The sequence below is a fragment of the Epinephelus moara genome, chromosome 12 (genome assembly GCF_006386435.1).
Source record: "Epinephelus moara isolate mb chromosome 12, YSFRI_EMoa_1.0, whole genome shotgun sequence".
Lineage (NCBI taxonomy): Eukaryota > Metazoa > Chordata > Actinopteri > Perciformes > Serranidae > Epinephelus > Epinephelus moara.
In genome coordinates this window covers 24,660,918-24,678,558 of record NC_065517.1, presented here as the reverse complement: position 1 = coordinate 24,678,558, position 17,641 = coordinate 24,660,918, and the positions used below count along the sequence as shown (strand labels likewise).

At 43.6% G+C, this 17,641-nt stretch overlaps 1 protein-coding gene across 6 annotated transcripts in view; it reads left to right on the top strand.

Moving 5' to 3' along the window:
* The window catches only part of sash1a (SAM and SH3 domain containing 1a), a 258,572-nt gene that overhangs the window by 215,359 nt on the left and 25,572 nt on the right, over positions 1–17,641 (top strand). For 4 of the 6 annotated variants that reach the window (XM_050058762.1, XM_050058764.1, XM_050058765.1 and 1 more), the window contains exons 5-10: positions 1,092–1,132; positions 2,446–2,535; positions 2,621–2,733; positions 4,741–4,839; positions 13,110–13,245; positions 13,749–14,164. In XM_050058762.1, coding sequence (XP_049914719.1) covers positions 1,092–1,132; positions 2,446–2,535; positions 2,621–2,733; positions 4,741–4,839; positions 13,110–13,245; positions 13,749–14,164 — 895 coding nt within the window. Of the gene's footprint in view, positions 1–1,091; positions 1,133–2,445; positions 2,536–2,620; positions 2,734–4,740; positions 4,840–13,109; positions 13,246–13,748; positions 14,720–17,641 lie in introns of all 6 variants that reach the window. The other 2 variants (XM_050058761.1, XM_050058763.1) reach the window with 2 other exon arrangements.

Here is a 17,641-nt window from a genome sequence, read left to right as displayed (position 1 = left end):
ATTTAATAGGCTCTGAGGGTCCCAACTGGACAAACATGCCGTTCTTATCCCGCCCCCCCCCCCCCCCCCCCCGATTTAGTCTCTTTTAATTGAAAAAGCGCAAAAGCTTACAGTGTGTAGCCGCTGTTTACACACATGAACACACCTGTAGGGCGTTATCTGCACACATAATCACCCTGAAGCTTCACTTCCTCTTCCTCCTTTTTCTGCAGCCCACTTACCCAAATCTGAAACCAAAGTTTCAGCAGCTGTTTTGAACATAAACCTGCTGAAGCTCATCCCGCTTTTTTCACATAAAGAATACAGAAATAGATCGCAGTTGATGTGGTTTCTCGCCTCCTCCACAACAAGAAAGAGTCGGCCGCTAGAACATGGGGTGAGGTGGCTCATCCACAACTTTCTGATTGGAAGCTGAGTGCAGTCATTGTGTCACAAGTTGTTATTTTCTTTGTGTTGGTACGGGTTATTTGGGAGGGCTTATAGATATATCAGGACTTTTTTTAGACTCAGTTATTTTCCATCTCTCCCTCTCTCATGCTCCCACTCTTCCCTCTGTCTTCCTCGTGACTGTCTCTCCTGTGGAGGGAAGTGGAAACACAAACAGGCTGAGTCTGCCCTGTGGTTTCTCCTCCTCCTCCTCCTCCTCCTCTTCCCCCTCTCTCCTTCTATTCCTCTCTTCCTCCACACCATACTTTCCCTCTTCCCTCTCACATGCTTGTTTCCTTCATCTCGTCGACCTTCCTCTTGTCTTTACCGATTCTTAAACCCTCTGTAGTGCCACCATCACCATCTTCATCTGACCCTCTTGTTTTTGCGACGGGTGTCATTGTCTACATCGTCTCCTCTCCTCTCCTCCACCTTCTCCCTCTCAAGCCTCAGGAGCCTGGCTCCGTTGTCACATAAGCACCACCACTGACCCCAAGTGGTGAACAGACAGAACTGCAGCCGTCATTGCCAAAAATGAACGCTCATAAACACAGTTACAGTGTTTTGAAGCTCTCTGGTTGACAGAGACTGGAGACTTTAATGTGAGAGTTGGGACTTATATTTTTCTAATGGTGATACTTTCTTTCTTTTCCTTTTTCTCCCAGAATGCCCCTGCACAAATCCAGCTCTGAAGATGGATCCGGAGGTAAATTGAGATGCATGTTTGTCTTCTGCTGTCTTTATATGTTTGCTGTAATATTAACATTTATTGATCCCTAGGGTGGGATTAGAAGATAAGAATATGTTTGGGCCTAAGGATTGTACTTCCTGTACACACTGATGCAAGAAATAGAGGAATGGTTTATACCCATGCAAACATTTGCCTCTATTGAATAAAGGTAGTTGAGCTTGCAGAGCAGAGAATCGACTTAATCTTGCGATTGCTTTTCTGTGGCCAGAAACCATACAATTTCTGGGGAATCTTGGTGTCTAGTTTTACATCGAGTGAATGCATCCCCCTAAGTTAGTAGCCCAAACAATGCAGCCATAATGCTGCCCCAGATTTTAGACAGCATGCCGGTATTCCAGGAGCAAAAGAGGCATGACCTGTAACACAACAGCATCCGCCTTCTAGTGTGACAAGTAACATATTTATCGACAGTGCTTTATAAACAGTAACAGTAGCACAACATGGCAGTACCAATCATTTACCATCCTTGTTATATGGTGGCTGATCTACACCCTTTTTCCATTGGCACTCTTGGCCAAGTAAAGCCATGCCGAGTGATTTGTGTTTCCATTGTCAGTTTAGATGCGCCACGCCACGCCAGAGATGGACCTTCTCAGTACTAGGTCCAAAAGCCGGGCTGCCTGCCCTCAAGTGGGGAGCAGTGACTCCTCAACGACCCCACTTAACTCAAACAAGCGGTTGTTGTTAGACATTACTCACCTCTGTCTACAGGAGTCCAAAGAGAAAGGTGGCCTAAACCAAACCAAGCCAAGCTAGCCCATGACCGTTGAAAAGGGGTTCTCTGACGGCGACGAGCCCCCGGAGCTTATAGTCTCCCCAGTTTGAAGACATTTTCTGCTGCTGGTCTTAGAGTTAGTTGCTAACTGCTTTTTAAGTCTCCTGGCAGTGGGTCGCACGTATAACACATTGTCAAAACGTTACACCCTTTCTGTCCATGGTCCCTTCCTGCTGGCTGTCCCTTTGACACAGACGTTGATCTTTTCTAAAGAAAGGGTAGACGGAATAACAGCGCTGAAATGAACGCCTAGAGCAGGCAGTGTAAAAGGGGCTTATGTTTCCGAAATGGGGGTCTGGGTATCCCTATCCATATTTAATACTCAGTACTCCTATTCTGAATCATTAACTGCTGTTTACTAATGCAGCAAATGCAATGCAATGTGTGTTTCTACCAAAAATGTTTAGCGCTGGCTAGGGGTTACTCAGATGAAAAGATATTTGAAAGGGGGTACACTGAGAACCCTTTGTGACCGAATCCGATCTCTCTTTAGGTAAATGGGACAATAAGAAGAAGAACAAGTCTTTTTGGCAGAACTTCCGCAAGTCCCAGCACAAACCAGTCATGCGACAGACATCCAAAGGTGTGTGTGGCTTTATTTTTTCAGATCTAATACACTGAGTAAATGTTGCTGCATATTTGACCCCCGTTCCCTTTGCACCCTCCAGGAGAGGACATAGGCTACGTGGCCAGTGAGATCACCATGAGCGACGAAGAGCGAATCCAATTAATGATGATGGTGAAAGAGAAGATGATCACCGTTGAAGAAGCTCTAGCTCGGGTAGGAAGCTCCGCTGACTTCCTGCCTCATCAGTTGACGCACCTTCCTCCCCCCACCCTCACTCGACCCCTCTCCCTTAGATCTGCCAGTCTGCAGGCTCCCTTCAACCCCCAGATCGCCTCACCTCCCCGTGGATCATTTCCAGTCTTCTGTCCCTTCTGCTCCATATTCCCACCGTAGCTTTGGCTTACTAAAACGACTCACCGTTACTAACCTGTACGAGGCCCTGCATTTTAACCCTGCATTGTCCTTTTTACACACACACACACACACACACACACACACACACACACACACACACACAAACTCCAGGCCGGTGGTGTTTCCAGAGGTTGAGGAGTCTGGGGATTTTAGGGTGTGAGCTCTTGGAGTGTGTGTGGGTGTGTTGTTCAGTTCATAATTGCGAGATTGATGGTCATAGTAACTCAACAGCCCCATCTGTTGGGGGGGATGCTCTGGTGCATTGTGGTTTTTCTCTCTAGGTGGACATGGTGGATAATTACTCGGCTTTCCTTTCGATCTCCTTACATTTCTCTTTGAATCAGTTTCTGGTGATTGTTCTTTTTTTTATTTGCCTACAACTTCTTTCTGTCTTTCTCTTTCCTTCTTTCCTGTCAATCACCTCCTGTAATGCCTTGCTCATGGGTAGCATGACCGTCCAGCAGCATTTGAGCACTGGATTGCTCTCCACAAGGCAAATGTTAATTATCTTCTTACCCTTTTTCCCCTGAAGAACTTTGATTTTCTTTCGGCCATTAGCTTGATCCCAGCTTCTCGCTCTAGTGATGACACTCAGTTAAACCAATCAATGATCAGCCTTTTGTGGATAGTTGTTTTGACTTCCTGTTGTGCTTGTGTGTCTTTATTTAGTCTCCTCTGTGCACCACTGATCAGTGTCATCATATAGAATACTGACAGTATAGTGATAGGTAATATGTGTGTCCAGCGATGTAGTGGACTGTAAACCTCATCAAATAAAATCTGCCTTCCACTCCTCTTTTTTATTTAAAGGGACAGTTCACCCCAAAATCAAAAGTACATATTTTGCCTCTTAACCGTAGTGCTATTTATCAGTCTAGATTGTTTTGGTGTGAGTTGCCCAGTGTTGGAGATATCAGCCATTGAGATGTTAGATGGCACTCAGCTTGTGGTGCTCAAAGCGCCAAAAAAAATACATTTGAAAAACTCAACAGCAATGTCTTTGTTCTAAAATCATGACCTGGTTACTCAAGATAATCCGCAGACCTTGCTGTGAGCAGTTTTATGTAGGAACTATTTTCTTTCAACCAAACTACACCTGCCAGCGGTATCACTGCGCAGAAGGAAGCGTGCATCTACTGCTAGCTCTCCTAGCACCATTGAGCTAGCTAACGTTACAGCTCAGCCAGAGAGGATGCCATCAGTGTTTACATCTCACGCCATCACAAGCATGAGCGTTTATGAGTAGATGCACACGTTCTTCTGTGCTGTGATTTGATTGGCAGGTGTAGTTTGGTTGAGAGAAAATAGGGCTGGGTGATATAACGACTGTGTACAATATATCGATATATTTTTAAGGAAGATATAAATTTAGAGAACACTGTTTATATTGATAAAGGTTCAGGTTGCGTTGCATAACAGACTCTACAGCACTACAGGTAAGCTTTAAACTGAGTATTTTTGATTTAGGGGTGTACTGTCCCTTTAAGACTTTTGTGTGAAAAGCAGACATAAAATCATTCCACACATTAAAGAAGGCTGTTTACAGGAATAGGATATTTTAAGAAAACTGAATGCTTTTCATGAAACATAACTGACTTAGTTCAGTTTTACATACTTTACAGTGCAGACTTTGTATTTACCACTACATCACTGGTTGTCGAGTCCTTCTCCTCTGTCTGTACACATGCACTGTGAATGCACACGACTGATGCCTCTCAACTGTGTGTTAGCATATGGAGAGACGTAGCATGCCGGGTGAGAGTGGCCCTGTTCCTCTGCCTCTCTAAACTTTTCTTCTCCACGTAGCTGAAGGAGTATGAGCGCAGCAGACAGTCCAGCAGTACTGACACTGCAGAGTGGACTGAAGGATCTGCAGCCAATCTAAACCAGTCCTCAAACTGCAACGTAAGTACACCCCACCCCTTTACCCCGCCCACCCTGACCTCCCCCTGTTTGCTCTACCTCTCTTAACACTCTCACCTTGACCACTCTCACCTTTAAGTTTGATTTTTCAGCTGAGGAGGTTGTGGAACAGGACGGCCGTTGTTTTGACGTGTGTGTGTGCATGGATGTGTGTGTTTATCCAGATGTAAAAGTTGTTTTTCTAGCTTGACGTCTAGACTTTACAATCTGCCTTTAGATTCATTCAACATTCATTCAACTTCTATCTTGCCTCCCTCTGCCTTTATCTCCCCTTCTCTCTCTGCTCTTCACTCACTGGCCAAACTTCAAGTCTGCCTGTGCACATACATCCTCTCCACCATGTCATGTGCATCTTGATACTTTGGGTGTTACCTCTGTGAATCTTGGCCCATCGATTACCTCGTTATTCAGAGGCTGCGCCCACGAGTTGGCAGTCACAGTCAGATATATGCAGTATGTTTCCTCTTCCATATTTTAATCATCAGGTTAGCTCTGTCGTGGGCATTTGAAAAACGTCCTTGACAAAGTTAAAATTGGCTGCTTTGGTGACAAGTAAATTGTTTTATGGAAATTTAGGTCAGGTCTGTTCCCATCAATCAGTTGTAATTGTAACTTGAAGAAAGCCAAGTGGAGAGTCACACAGAATCTACCCGAAACCCCTCATGATGAAGCTCTTGTTCGCAGTGATTTTGTCAGCTGTGATCCACAGAGACGGCCTCCAAACCTCCCCGGTCACCTTTTGAGTGGGTCGAGACCTTTGGGGATTCTTGGTAATGTTGTGTAGCTGGAGCTCAGACAATCAGGTTTCTGTTGGACACAGTGACGGTGTGTCCGCTCCTTATGTCGTGCGAGTGTTTGCATATGTTGATGTGTTTTTTTCCCTTTTGTGAATGTAGGTCAGCTCTGATTCAGATTCAAAGTGGTCACGGCGGCTTTTCATTAGTTCTGTACTGTATCACATCATATGGGAATAGCATGCAGTCTCACACACTGACCCACTTTCCTCCACAGGAAATGAGTTTATCCAAACACAAAAAAATTCCAAGTTCTCTGGAAATAATCCCCCTGCGCATATTTATTATTGCTATTTGAAATGTGCTACTAATTCCCAACTAAACAGCGCTGACATTTTCTAAAAACAGCCTCTTGCACATACTGTAATCCACTTTATGCACCTACATGCATGTGCATTTCATGTTGGTATTGTTAAAGGAAAACTTCACCGTGACCATTTGTGCATCATTTACTCCGCCTGTTTATAGGGCTAGGTTAAAATAATCGATTCATCCGATTCAAAATTGATCTTCATTTGAATGACCTGATATTGATTCATAAAATCCGACATTGATCTTGTAAAATATACTTTTTCCCAGGGATGTGTGAAGCTTTAACCCTGTTAATCTCGCCAGTATTAAACTAATTTTATAACGACTACAGTCTTTAGAAGCTCCGACATTACCAGCTCTTTTATCTGTAGCCTAAGTGTTAGCGTTTTGGTGTAATTTATTATCATGCTACAGCAGCCTCTCCTCCTGCTGTCTGTGCATCGAGGCTGCTGTTTCTCGTAAAACTAATTAGCTCTCTGAGAATCTCTTTCACGCACTAGCAAAAGTTGCTATTGTAACTGAAATATCCCTGATTGAATCAATAACAAATTGAATCGAACCTCTTGAATCAAAATCAAATTGATTCAGGTAATCAGTGGCGATACCCAGCCCTACCTTTTTACATTGAGTTCGTGAATAAAAAAAGTTTTTCCTCACATGCTTCCAGTGAACGAAGAATTCAAAAACGGAGAAAATTCATAGGGGTCGGCATTTACAAAACATCAATTTACAACTCGTGCAGTATAATTCAAGTCTTATTTATCTGGTCGTACACTCAGTACTTCACAAACAGACGTCCCTTTCTGACGGGGAACTGAACTTTAAGTGAAACTTATCTATGCTCTCTTCAAAGCCAGACTCCATTGACAAAAACGTTAATTTTACCTCACTGAACACAGGAGCTGCTGGTCTACTGTTGCCGTGCTTTGTTAGTTTGTTTGTGTTATTGTGTGACTTTGGTGCTTTAAAAGGTTAACTCTGATTTACTGAAGTCCGACAATGACACAAACAAACAAACTGGTTGAGGCAGCGGTAGACCGGCAACTCCTGTTTTCAGCAAGGTGAAATTACTCATTTTGTCGATGGAGTCTGGCTTTGAAGAGAGCACAGGTAAGTCTTTTCAGTTCCCCATCTGTTTTGGAAGTACTGAGCATACGACTGGATAAATGAGACTTGGATTACATTACATGAGTTGTTTGAGACTTTGTAAATTGACTTTTTGATGTAGTTTTGCTGTTGTTTAACAGGGACTCCTATGATGAATTTTCTCAGTTTCTGGATTCTTCGTTCACTGGCGACATGTGAAAAACACAAATTCAACACAACGTTCGTTGAGTAATTGAAATACAAATGGTCATTTGGGGGTTGAAGTATTACTTTAAAGTAAGTGGAAGTTCGGGCCTACAGCCTTCACACAGATAAAGCTGTAGCTCCTTCAAAGGGTTACATTTCCATAATCACAATTTCTTTCAAGTGTATGAATACGCTTCAGTGAGAGATGCTTGACTTTTACGCATTCAGAACTGCCTCGCTACTCTTCAACATCAGTAGTTCTATGGTCTGCATTCATAAAGTCAAGTAAATCAGATCTACATGTCTGTTAGCATAACTGAATCAGTGAAACCATGAATGAGGACTCATGCAAAATACTTTCGTAGTCAAGGGTCCTTATTGGATTATTCTTCTAAGTAATGATTGATGATTTCCTCCCATAAGAAAGATAGGTTTGTTATGCCATACATTACCTCTACCTATACGTTCTGTCTGGCTGTTTGATATGGGTGTGTGTCATCTTATAAGTCTGTCAACCTTCAAGTTACCCCTCTGCTGCCAGCTGCTCACTTCCTGTGGGGAGAGGAGTGATCGATTGGGGGGTTTTACAGACAGGGGAGAGGATGGAAGAGTTACTGAAGGAGTATTGTGTAGAGGAACACACAACTTGGCTCTGGAGGCTGTGAACATATGCAAGAGCTGGAGGCAGCGAGGAAACAAGGGAGAGAGAAATAGAAGATAAAGAGTTTGCACTTACCCTCAGGCCCTGAATAGGGGGGGAGTTGTGTCCCCTCTTGCCCCAAGTTCCAAAATTGGCCACTTCAGGAAATATTGCTGCTCTGCTGGGACCTCTGTTGCTGTCACGTATTGCCCCCTCTCCCCTCTAATGAATGGAATTAGGTCATCCCCCAAATTCAGATAACAGTTTAGCGTGTCTGTGTGCGCCTCTATATACGGACATGTTAATATACAGCTCATGCTTGTAGCTGACATATTTGCAGTATACAGTCTGTGGCCGCTCTGTGCCTTTCTTTGATGCTGTCTTTCTCCGGTCTGTCTTCCTCCGGCGATCGGAGCCCACATTCCAGGGCTGGCCATTAGCGATGTTGGGGCCAAGGCAGGGTCAGAGGGGCTCAAACGCTGGGATTGTTCTCCACGCACAACACGCCTTTTCTCTGCTAGCTGTGCGGCACGGCACTTCCAAACAGTCTCTCATTCCTCGGAGCTGAATTCACTTAAAGCTGCATCTGTATCTGCCAGCATGTGCACACGGGCACAGATATTATTTTGGATCGTGCATGTGTGAGAATGCGGTCGGCACGCTATGGATTTGCAGGACCCGCTCTTGCTAACCTGCTGGATGTTAACACAGAACGCCTGCTGTTTTAAACGAGGTGGTGAGTTTTAATTTGCTCTAAACTGATTGTTTCTTTTATGATTGTTCTTGTTTTTGTGGTGCAGAGTGACAGAAAGATTTTGCTGCATCATGAGGATGTTTGCAGTTTTCTAAGTTTAACTGCATCTCCAAAGTTATGGGAACGATCCTCAAAGTAATCTGTGAAGTGAAACGGTAATTGTGGCTGTGGAATTGTTGCTTTGACCTTGTTTTCGATGGAGGCCTTTCAGCCCAGCTTGATTCATGGCCTCCTATGTCTGGCTCTTTTTATGTGTGTGCATCGTTTCCCCTGTTTATGTGGTCATTTGCATGGATGGTGTTCCTCGGGACTGGGTTGGGACTTATATATCATTGTCATGGCTTTAACATCTCCTAGTTCTTTTCCCAGTCTTTCACAAAAGGAGAAGAACAACTGATGGGGGTTACCTTTGAAATCACTATGGCACTTATTCTGTGCATAGTTATGCTCACATATAACAAAGACCCAATCCCATTTCATATCTTTACCCCTACCTCTTGTTTTTGAGTGCCACCTTGCCCCTCAAACCAGTGGTTCCCAACTGGTCCAGCCACAGGGTCCAGATTTCTTCTTAGTCATTAGTTCAAGGTCCTCACGGTTTAATATATTGAGTGTCATAGTTTGGTTTGGCCATGTCAAGCTAGTTTTCTCTCTTTGTCAAGCAGCTGTCCATTAGTCACGCTCTCTACAGCAGGAAACGGTGCTTCAAGATGAAAACTCTGTGCCAGAAATTCACTGTACTTCAAGATCAAGAGTGTTTTTTACAAATTTGACAAGTTTGAGAGTTACTTGCAGTCCATGCAGAATGGGACTGTGACTCACCAGCTGGGAACCACTGCTCTAGGATATGGTAGAACACTTCAAGACCCTGCTACATCATCATTGTGCTGGCATTTACGTAAACAGACGCGACGTGTTGCCCGCCATTTCGAGGGCTATGTAGCCCTAACACTTCGCCCTACCCCATATACTAACAAGAATCAGGACACCCTGCCCTTAGACATTTATCCTGGCTTCATTTGAGTAGAGGAAATCGCCACTCGTCGGTAGGCTAATTTATACAACGTAAAATGCCATAGGCTTGAGCTAATAACGTTAGCATGTCGTATTTGTTTGGAAAACAAATTTAGTATAAGACAGTTATGTTGTCGGTGAACCTTGTGAGTTGTAATTGATTTTTGTTACATGTCGCTGTTGTCTCTGGTTTCATATGAGAAGAGGAAAAGTCTGCTAGCAGCTAGACTAATTTATACAATGTAAAATGCCATAGGCCTGCGCTAAAAACATTAGCATGTTGTGTTTGTGGGGAAAATGTGTCCAGATAAAGACAAGTGTTAGTCTGTGAATGCTGCGAGTTATAGTGAAGCTGATTTGTGTACTTGTGTTTGAAATTGTCTCTATTAAGCCATGTTTAATGTGTGTTTAATGTGTGTTTTGAATCAACTAAACTTAACAGCACTGAACTGAAATGCCATTGCTGATTGGTGTTTTGGAGGTTTAACTGCAGAGTGACACAGACACACCACCGCACATGTGTAGATGCTCACAACGGCGTAGGCCACAGCATAGGCTCTGCACAGAGCTGACACACAAGTATAAATCTCGCTTAAGGGCAAAGGGGTGTATTGGGATTGGGCGAAAGTGTCTTCATACAAGACAGTTCTTAATAATAGTTATTAAGAAGAATGAAAACACAGGAGTGGACTTCAATCCAACCTTTCTGCCTCCTCTTTTATCAGTCCTCTCTGACACAGACTTGTTATTACATTACTTTCTCTGAAGCTAATAAGCTCAAGCATCGTCCAGAGCAAATGGAAAGTTGAAGGAGTCGCCGGCTGTGGCCAGAGTTGTGTGGTTCAGCTGAGGGATTGTCAGGGCTGAGGGACAGCGGAGTTATGGGTTTTCAGAGCCTATTTCTGCAGTTCTGTCAGAGGCCAAATGAATGGCTGTAATACCCTAGTTCTGGTCTGCTGAGCTGATATGACAGAAGACCTAAAAGTTCATCACACGCCCCTAAAAAGTGGCGAAGTGGAGGCAACTTTGAAAGAACGGACTTTTGCAATGCCACATTGATTAATGTGTTGTTTCCTTTTCCACCTTGGCGACGGTCCGTGAGGTTTTATAACACCCCTGCGCCTGCAGAAATCAAAATATCAGGATGTTGCTAAGGTAGTTCGGTGCCATCGAGAATTGTGGACAATGTCAGATCTGTTTGCTTCAACCAAGCCGCACTTATTAACATCATCCCCACTGTATGTCAGCAGCCTCCGAGCCAGGCCTGTGGTCAACAACAGCGAGAAAGCGGTTTCTTCCTTGTTAGCTTTGGAGCTGCAGGAGAGAAGACTGCATTTTATAAGACAGAGAGCTGAGCCCTGCAGGCCTTGTGTACGCGAGCGTATATGCGTGTCCCTTTGCAAGCGATGCAGTCAACCTCAACTGTGGAACTGGCAGCGTGTGACAGGAGAGGTGGTGTTGCTGTGGAAACCAGTGGCAAATAGAAACAAATTAAGTTGTTTGAGTGCCATGATAATGATGGTAGGCCCTGCCAGACAATCTTTAGGCATAAGCTCGGCTCATCATCATCATGGCATGGAGTCTGTAGCGAGACTAGGCACACACGCACACATACAGCTGGTGGTGTTTGTGTGAGCTCTGGTTGGGTCTGGATGTGTATGTGTGTATGCGAGGGTGATGAAACTGTTGGTGACTTCATTATTCAGTCTCTTTTCCACTCCACTACTCTGTGCGGAGCGGTTAAATGCAGTTGCCAACAGAGAGGCAACATAACACCAAATATACTGATTCATTGTGTCGTTCAGTTTTGCACATTGTTTTCAAATGACTGTTTTATCTGCTTCATTATGTTGGTGGATTTTGTTTCTGTTTACTATCAATATGAACTTCACACAATGTTTGCCGTCATCATCCCTCCAACCCTCCATTTCTCACCTCACTAACTTTGACTCCATCCTAAACAATGCTCCCATCTGTCGCATTATAACAGCATCTTTGAGATCTCAAAATATATTTGTGTTTTTTTGCCTCACTACTTTTTATATCAAACAAATTCAAATACATACATTTCTGTTATACTTGCATCAGTGAATTCTTAGGGTGCTTTCAGACCTAGAGTTGTCTTGCTTTGGTCCGAATCAGGGACTGGTTCATTGGTTCATGTTCTCACGGCAGCATTTACAAGCGGACCAGATAAAATACCTTGCGCTAGAAAGCTGCTCTTGATTGGTTAGAATTTCCATGTGGGAAAAATCCAGGAAGTAAATGTGCATATTAAGGCAGTACAGGAGGAGGTGCACATTAATAATCCTCCAGGACTGTAACATGCTCATGTTTAACCCAAACAATGTGTCATGTGACTGCAGTTGGTTCAGATCCAGGTCGGAACACGTTCTCACCACAAACGAACCGCACCAGAGCTCGTTTGTAACCGGACCGAGACCACCTCTTCAAGAAGGTCTCAGTCCGGTTGCTTTGTCGCTCACTCAAGTGTGATTGCTGTGTTCACACCTGCTCAAACGAACCACACTTAGGGGGCAGACAAACTTGAGTTTGATTGAACCGAACCAAACAGGGCAGGTCTGAAAGCACCCTTAGAGGGAATGTTTGGGTCTTTTGAAGTTTGGCTGTATGAGGTACTTATCCATAGGCAGTGTATGACCTCCAGTACATGTCAGTCGATGTGCCCCCAGGTTTGGAGAAGCAGGCTGGAGTGCCGACACAGAAGCTCAGTAACAGCATTTAGGAAAATGAAAATATAATATTGCAATAGTAATGAAATGATGTGACGTTAATGATAATAATTCTTCATCAGCATGTGGTCACGACTAGGACGAATCTGATCAACTGGGCACAGGGCCAGCGCAAACGGGCTCCGCCTATCCCGCAATTTCGCCCTATTCCCATCCTAGTTTTTTTTTATCTTATATTTATTGTCTCTTCTATAAACGGCTAAAAGTCTGACCCAAAGAGCTCACCTGCACCTTAATACAGTACGCGGCACAGTTGCGCTTTTGCGTAGGAATGCAGAAGTGCTGCTCTTGAGAAAATGTAGTGCCAAAGGAAAGGGCTGTCTGACGGAAAGGTAAAGCAGTGAAAATATTCTCCATATAGTGTCCACTTAGATATATTGGATACTTATGTTTTTTAAGGTGGGCCTATTTTTAATGTGGCTAAACTACGTTTCACTGCTGATTCTTATCCACACTGCTTCCATGGTGGTACTCCTGTCTGCTTCTCCAAACAGGGAGAGTGCCAGCTGACATTTACTGTATGTAACACAGTACCTCATACAACTACACTTCAAAAGCTCTGACCTGTCCCTTTAAATTGAAGAACCTCCTGCTTCTACCAGTGTATTTTTTTTTAGTTTATTTAATTGAGAAGTGTCTGACTGCCTGTCCCTTTTATCACATCATCCCTCCCTCTATCTCTTTCCCAACAGTCTCGTGAACAGTCAGACGATGAGCAATCGGAGGACTCAGTGAAGTTCAAACGGCTTCACAAACTGGTCAACTCCACACGCCGGGTCAGGAAGAAACTCATCAAGGTGGAGGAGGGCAAGAAACATGGCTCTGAAGGTTTGTAACCTCCTGATTGTCTTACAGTTCAACATAGTTAAAATCTGTCAACATCTGTCTATATCAGAATATTAATGTTCATGTGCTGTATTTATAAGGTTTCTGTTTGAGGCGTCAGACTTCTGCTGTATATGAATTTAATCTCTGCCTGCATAGTTTGAAAACATGTTGACAGTCTGTTCTGAGCAGTAATTGAGCTGTTTGTCCTCACTGAAATGAAGCTAAAGTTCAGTCATAGTAAATATTTGCTTTTCCAGCTGAGGGTTATTGGAAATTAATGGCTTGTGTGTTCAAAAGTAGGGTTTATTTTATTTATGCCAATGTATTACATTCTCGTCTGTCATGGGTTTTGCCCAATACTCAGAGTTTAAGAATGTGTTTTGAATTTTTTGCCGGCTAGCTGTGGTTTGGAAAACCACGGATGGGTCATGGGACTACACAGAATCTGATGTCTAAATCCTCCTGAGTAAGAAACTATATGCGGTCTCTGTTTTCTTCTTTAGATTTTCTGAACCTGGAGTCACCTCCCACCTGTGAGGACAACACAGCTCTGTACACAGGGGTCTTAAAGAAGCCCCCTCTGCCCCAGGAGATCTCCCTGCCCTCCCTCACACAGGATCAACTCTCTCTGGATGGAGACACAGACAGTCTGACCAACTCCCCTTCCTCCAGCAGCCTGGACACCTGGTCCGGACACAAGCTGGTCAAAACCTTTAGTAAATCCTCCAGTACCCACGGCCTCATCCGGCCCCCCAGGAGAACCCCAGTTGGCTCTGGGGGCCTGGGAGGCTCTGGCGTAGGAGGTAGTGGCTCTTCCTTCTCAGAGCTGGATGGCTGTGGATTGGACGACGACGGAAAGCTGTCACGCTCCACGACCGACAGCGAGATGCGGAAGGCCCTGAGCTCCATCTCCCATGGGGTAAGTAACAACGAGGCTCTCTACGCCTACTATGGCCTCACTAAACCCCGCCCCAAACCCCACGCCCAGTCCCGCCTCCTGATCTCCCTGGAAGACGCTCCACCAGGCAGCCCCAAACACCAACCTGCCAACCGGCACCACGGCAGCTGGGCGCACCGGAAACCTGATCCCAACTACGCTTACTCCACCAAGCACCTTCTGTACCAGCGCTCGCGCAACGCCAAGACCCCTATCTCCCCTCTGTCTGTCACCCCCTCCTCCCCTGTCCGCTGTGATGTAGCCAAATCAAAAGGTTTTGGAAGCGGGGGAGGGGGCTGGGTGTTCCCCTCTCGCAGGCTGCGTGGTCGAACGGCGGTCAGTGAGCTGAACATCACCTATGTGGTAGAGCGGAGCCTGTACGGTCACCTCAACTGGGCCCAGCTGGTCCGCCCAGTTACCCTCAGCCGCGCAGAGCGCCGCTGTCTATTGGAGGAGGACCGCGAGGCGGACAGGAAGTGGGCGGCCAGTGTGGACCGCTGCACCAAGCGTGTGCTCTTGCGCATCCAGCAGAAGTCTGTGAGTTCAGACCATGAGGTTGAAATCGACCGCCTCGTGTGAGCAGGACTCGGTGCTTCAAAGTTGCAGAATAGCTCAGAGGTTATAGGGGAAGGTACAGCAAACACACACGACACACACGTCAGGTCAAATGACTTCAACTCATCCATTTAATATCGTCTGTGTCAGAAATCCGCATCAAAGCATCACAGTTGAGCTCATGTATAGAGAAAGGCCTGAGGCTGGTATATCTATCACAGAGTTAACTGCCCTGAGAGGAATGTCTTCTTCTCTGACCTTTAAGTGAATGCCTTTGGCTTTAAGCCTTTTTTTATTCCAGCTGAATATGAAATGATTACGGAATGTGCAGTGGCCCACTTGGGAGGTTAAGTTACAGCGGAGGTTTCATAAGTGCCTTTTTATAAATGTCAGATCCCTGAAGAACACAGGCACAGTCACACTGATCCCTGGGGGCTAGAGAGATGTTGTACAAGCCTGAAGCTGCACATCCAGAGAGCTGCACAGCACAAAGCCTCACAGACAAGGAATGGCCTTATTAAGTCAACTTAAAGGAACAGTGCGTAAGGTTTAGGGGGTTTAGTGGCGTCTAGCGGTGAGAATTGCAGACTGCAACCAGCTGAAGTCCTTCAGTGTCACAGAGTTACAGAATCTTTTTTTATTCTGACGCTGCTTGTCAAGAATGGGCTGTAAGTATGATGGCCAACCCTAAAATGTGAAAGCGCAAAAGGCTCCATCTAAAGCCAGTGTTTGGTTTGTCCGTTCAGGGCTACTGTAGAAACATGGCGGACTCCGCAGAAGAGGATCCACTCCCTATGTAGATATAAACAGCTCATTCTAAGGTAATTCAAAGGCAACAATTCTTATTTTCAGGTGATTATACACAAAAGAAAACATAACTATATTATATTCTGTTTCTGCAAATATATCCCCTTAATCCTACACACTGGACCTTTAAGATAACTTAAGAGTATACACTAACTGAGTGCAGCGACAGTAAAGTGGAGACAACAGAAAAGCAGCTGAACTACATACATTAATTCATACCATGCAAGCTTATTACTTTGTAACAACCAGCATAAAAACAATCTGGTTGCATTGCCATTAACTCCCATGTTCCACACATGTATCGGCCACAATAGTGACACACACTCTAGCTGGTGATATAGAGGAGCTATCCTGCAGCTTTGAGGGTACCTGAATCCTATCGTGTTCTAGTGAAATCACCGGAGGTCGTTCTCATCCAAGAACTCTCCAAAAAAATCCACTTTTTTCTGTTGTTGCTTTTCGTGTTCTTTTTTGGGCCCGTGCCTCTCTGGTTGCAGATGTGATTTTTTTTTAATTATTATTACTTTAGTTGTTTTTCTTTCCTATAATTATCTTTGAGAGACATTTTTTTTTCTGGGTGCATGTCCATTCCATTGAACATCGCCATCACATTCAGAGTTCTTTTTTTGGAAGTCGCTTTTCTTGGGAAGTTGTGATGTGGACTGCAACTGTGGACATCTAATATATAAGAAAAATATTCTCTGAACAGACAGTGCTTTCTCACATGGAGGATCTTCGACCGGGGTTTGTGGGAGTTTAGTCGAGCAGTTTAGAAGTAACAGCTTTTGAATCAAGGAGAAATGCCATCAAGTGCCTCGCTTGAAACGATACGGAAGCAAATATGAGACAAAAGTATTTAAATTTAAACACCGCTGAATTCATAGCATTGACATATTTTACTTCGAAAACCTTGCATTTGAATTTATTTGTTCTGAATTCATATCTGTGAAATGTCTTGATTTGCAAATTTAAAAGCTGAATTTGAACATTTTTTTTTTCAATGTTCACATTTTCGGAAACAAAAATTCAACGTTTAGAATGGAAAAAATGGATTTAGGTTGCTCAAATTTTTGACTGATGAAATTCAGAATTTAAAATTCAAGCTGCAGAAAGTTGAATTTTTTGCATCTGAATTTTTTTTATTAATAGATGCTTAAATTACAGTGCAGGAGCAGTTCCAAAAATGTCAGGTTTCCATTCATGCATTTAAAAATATTATTTTAAAAAGAAAAACTATAAGTAAAAGGACAAAGATACTCATCCAAAAAAAGCACACAAATAAAAAAATAAATAAATAAAATAAAGGGTCACTATTCCTTAAATATATACAGAGGGGATGTACTAAAACTAAATCTTAGGACATTTTAACGTACGCACGTTACAAATTCAAGAATATCAACATCAACATTTACAGCTGAATTTTACCAATCAAATCTGAGCAACTTGTATCTTTTTTTGTTAATTTTTGAAACTTGAATTTTTAGATTTGAATGTATGAACATTGAAAAAATATTCATTCAAAAATCAGCTTTTTACTTTTAATTTCAGAGGTGAAATTAGAACAATTAAATTCAGATACATGGTTTTCAAAGTAAAATATTTTAATGCCATGAATTTAATGGTGTTTAAATTTCAATGTCAAGTATTCAATGTCTGTTAGAATTCAAATACTAATGTCTCTTATCTGCCACCGTGATACAAGAGTGTTTCTTAGACAGATGCCTCTGTGCATGTCTGTGTCTACGTGTTTGTGTGTGACCCACAGCAGAGCTCAGGGACGATTCAGAAAAACTCAGTCAGCTCAGTGATAAGATCCTGGATCTCTTTTTCCTCTCATGTCACAGTTCCCCTTTGTGTCTCCCCCTTTATCTCGCTGTCGACCTCTTAAGTCAAGAAAGACCATCCAAGATCACCCTGTCCTCTCAGCAGAAACAATTTACTCCCCTAAAAATGTTTCTGATGAGAACATGTCGTCAGCTGTAAGCACCCTATATGTTGTGCATGTTTGCATACTAAGCCCCGTTTTGCATTTCTCATAATTAACCACAAGGCGTTTTTACATCACGCTGAAATGCAACGAGTATACGTTCATAAAAG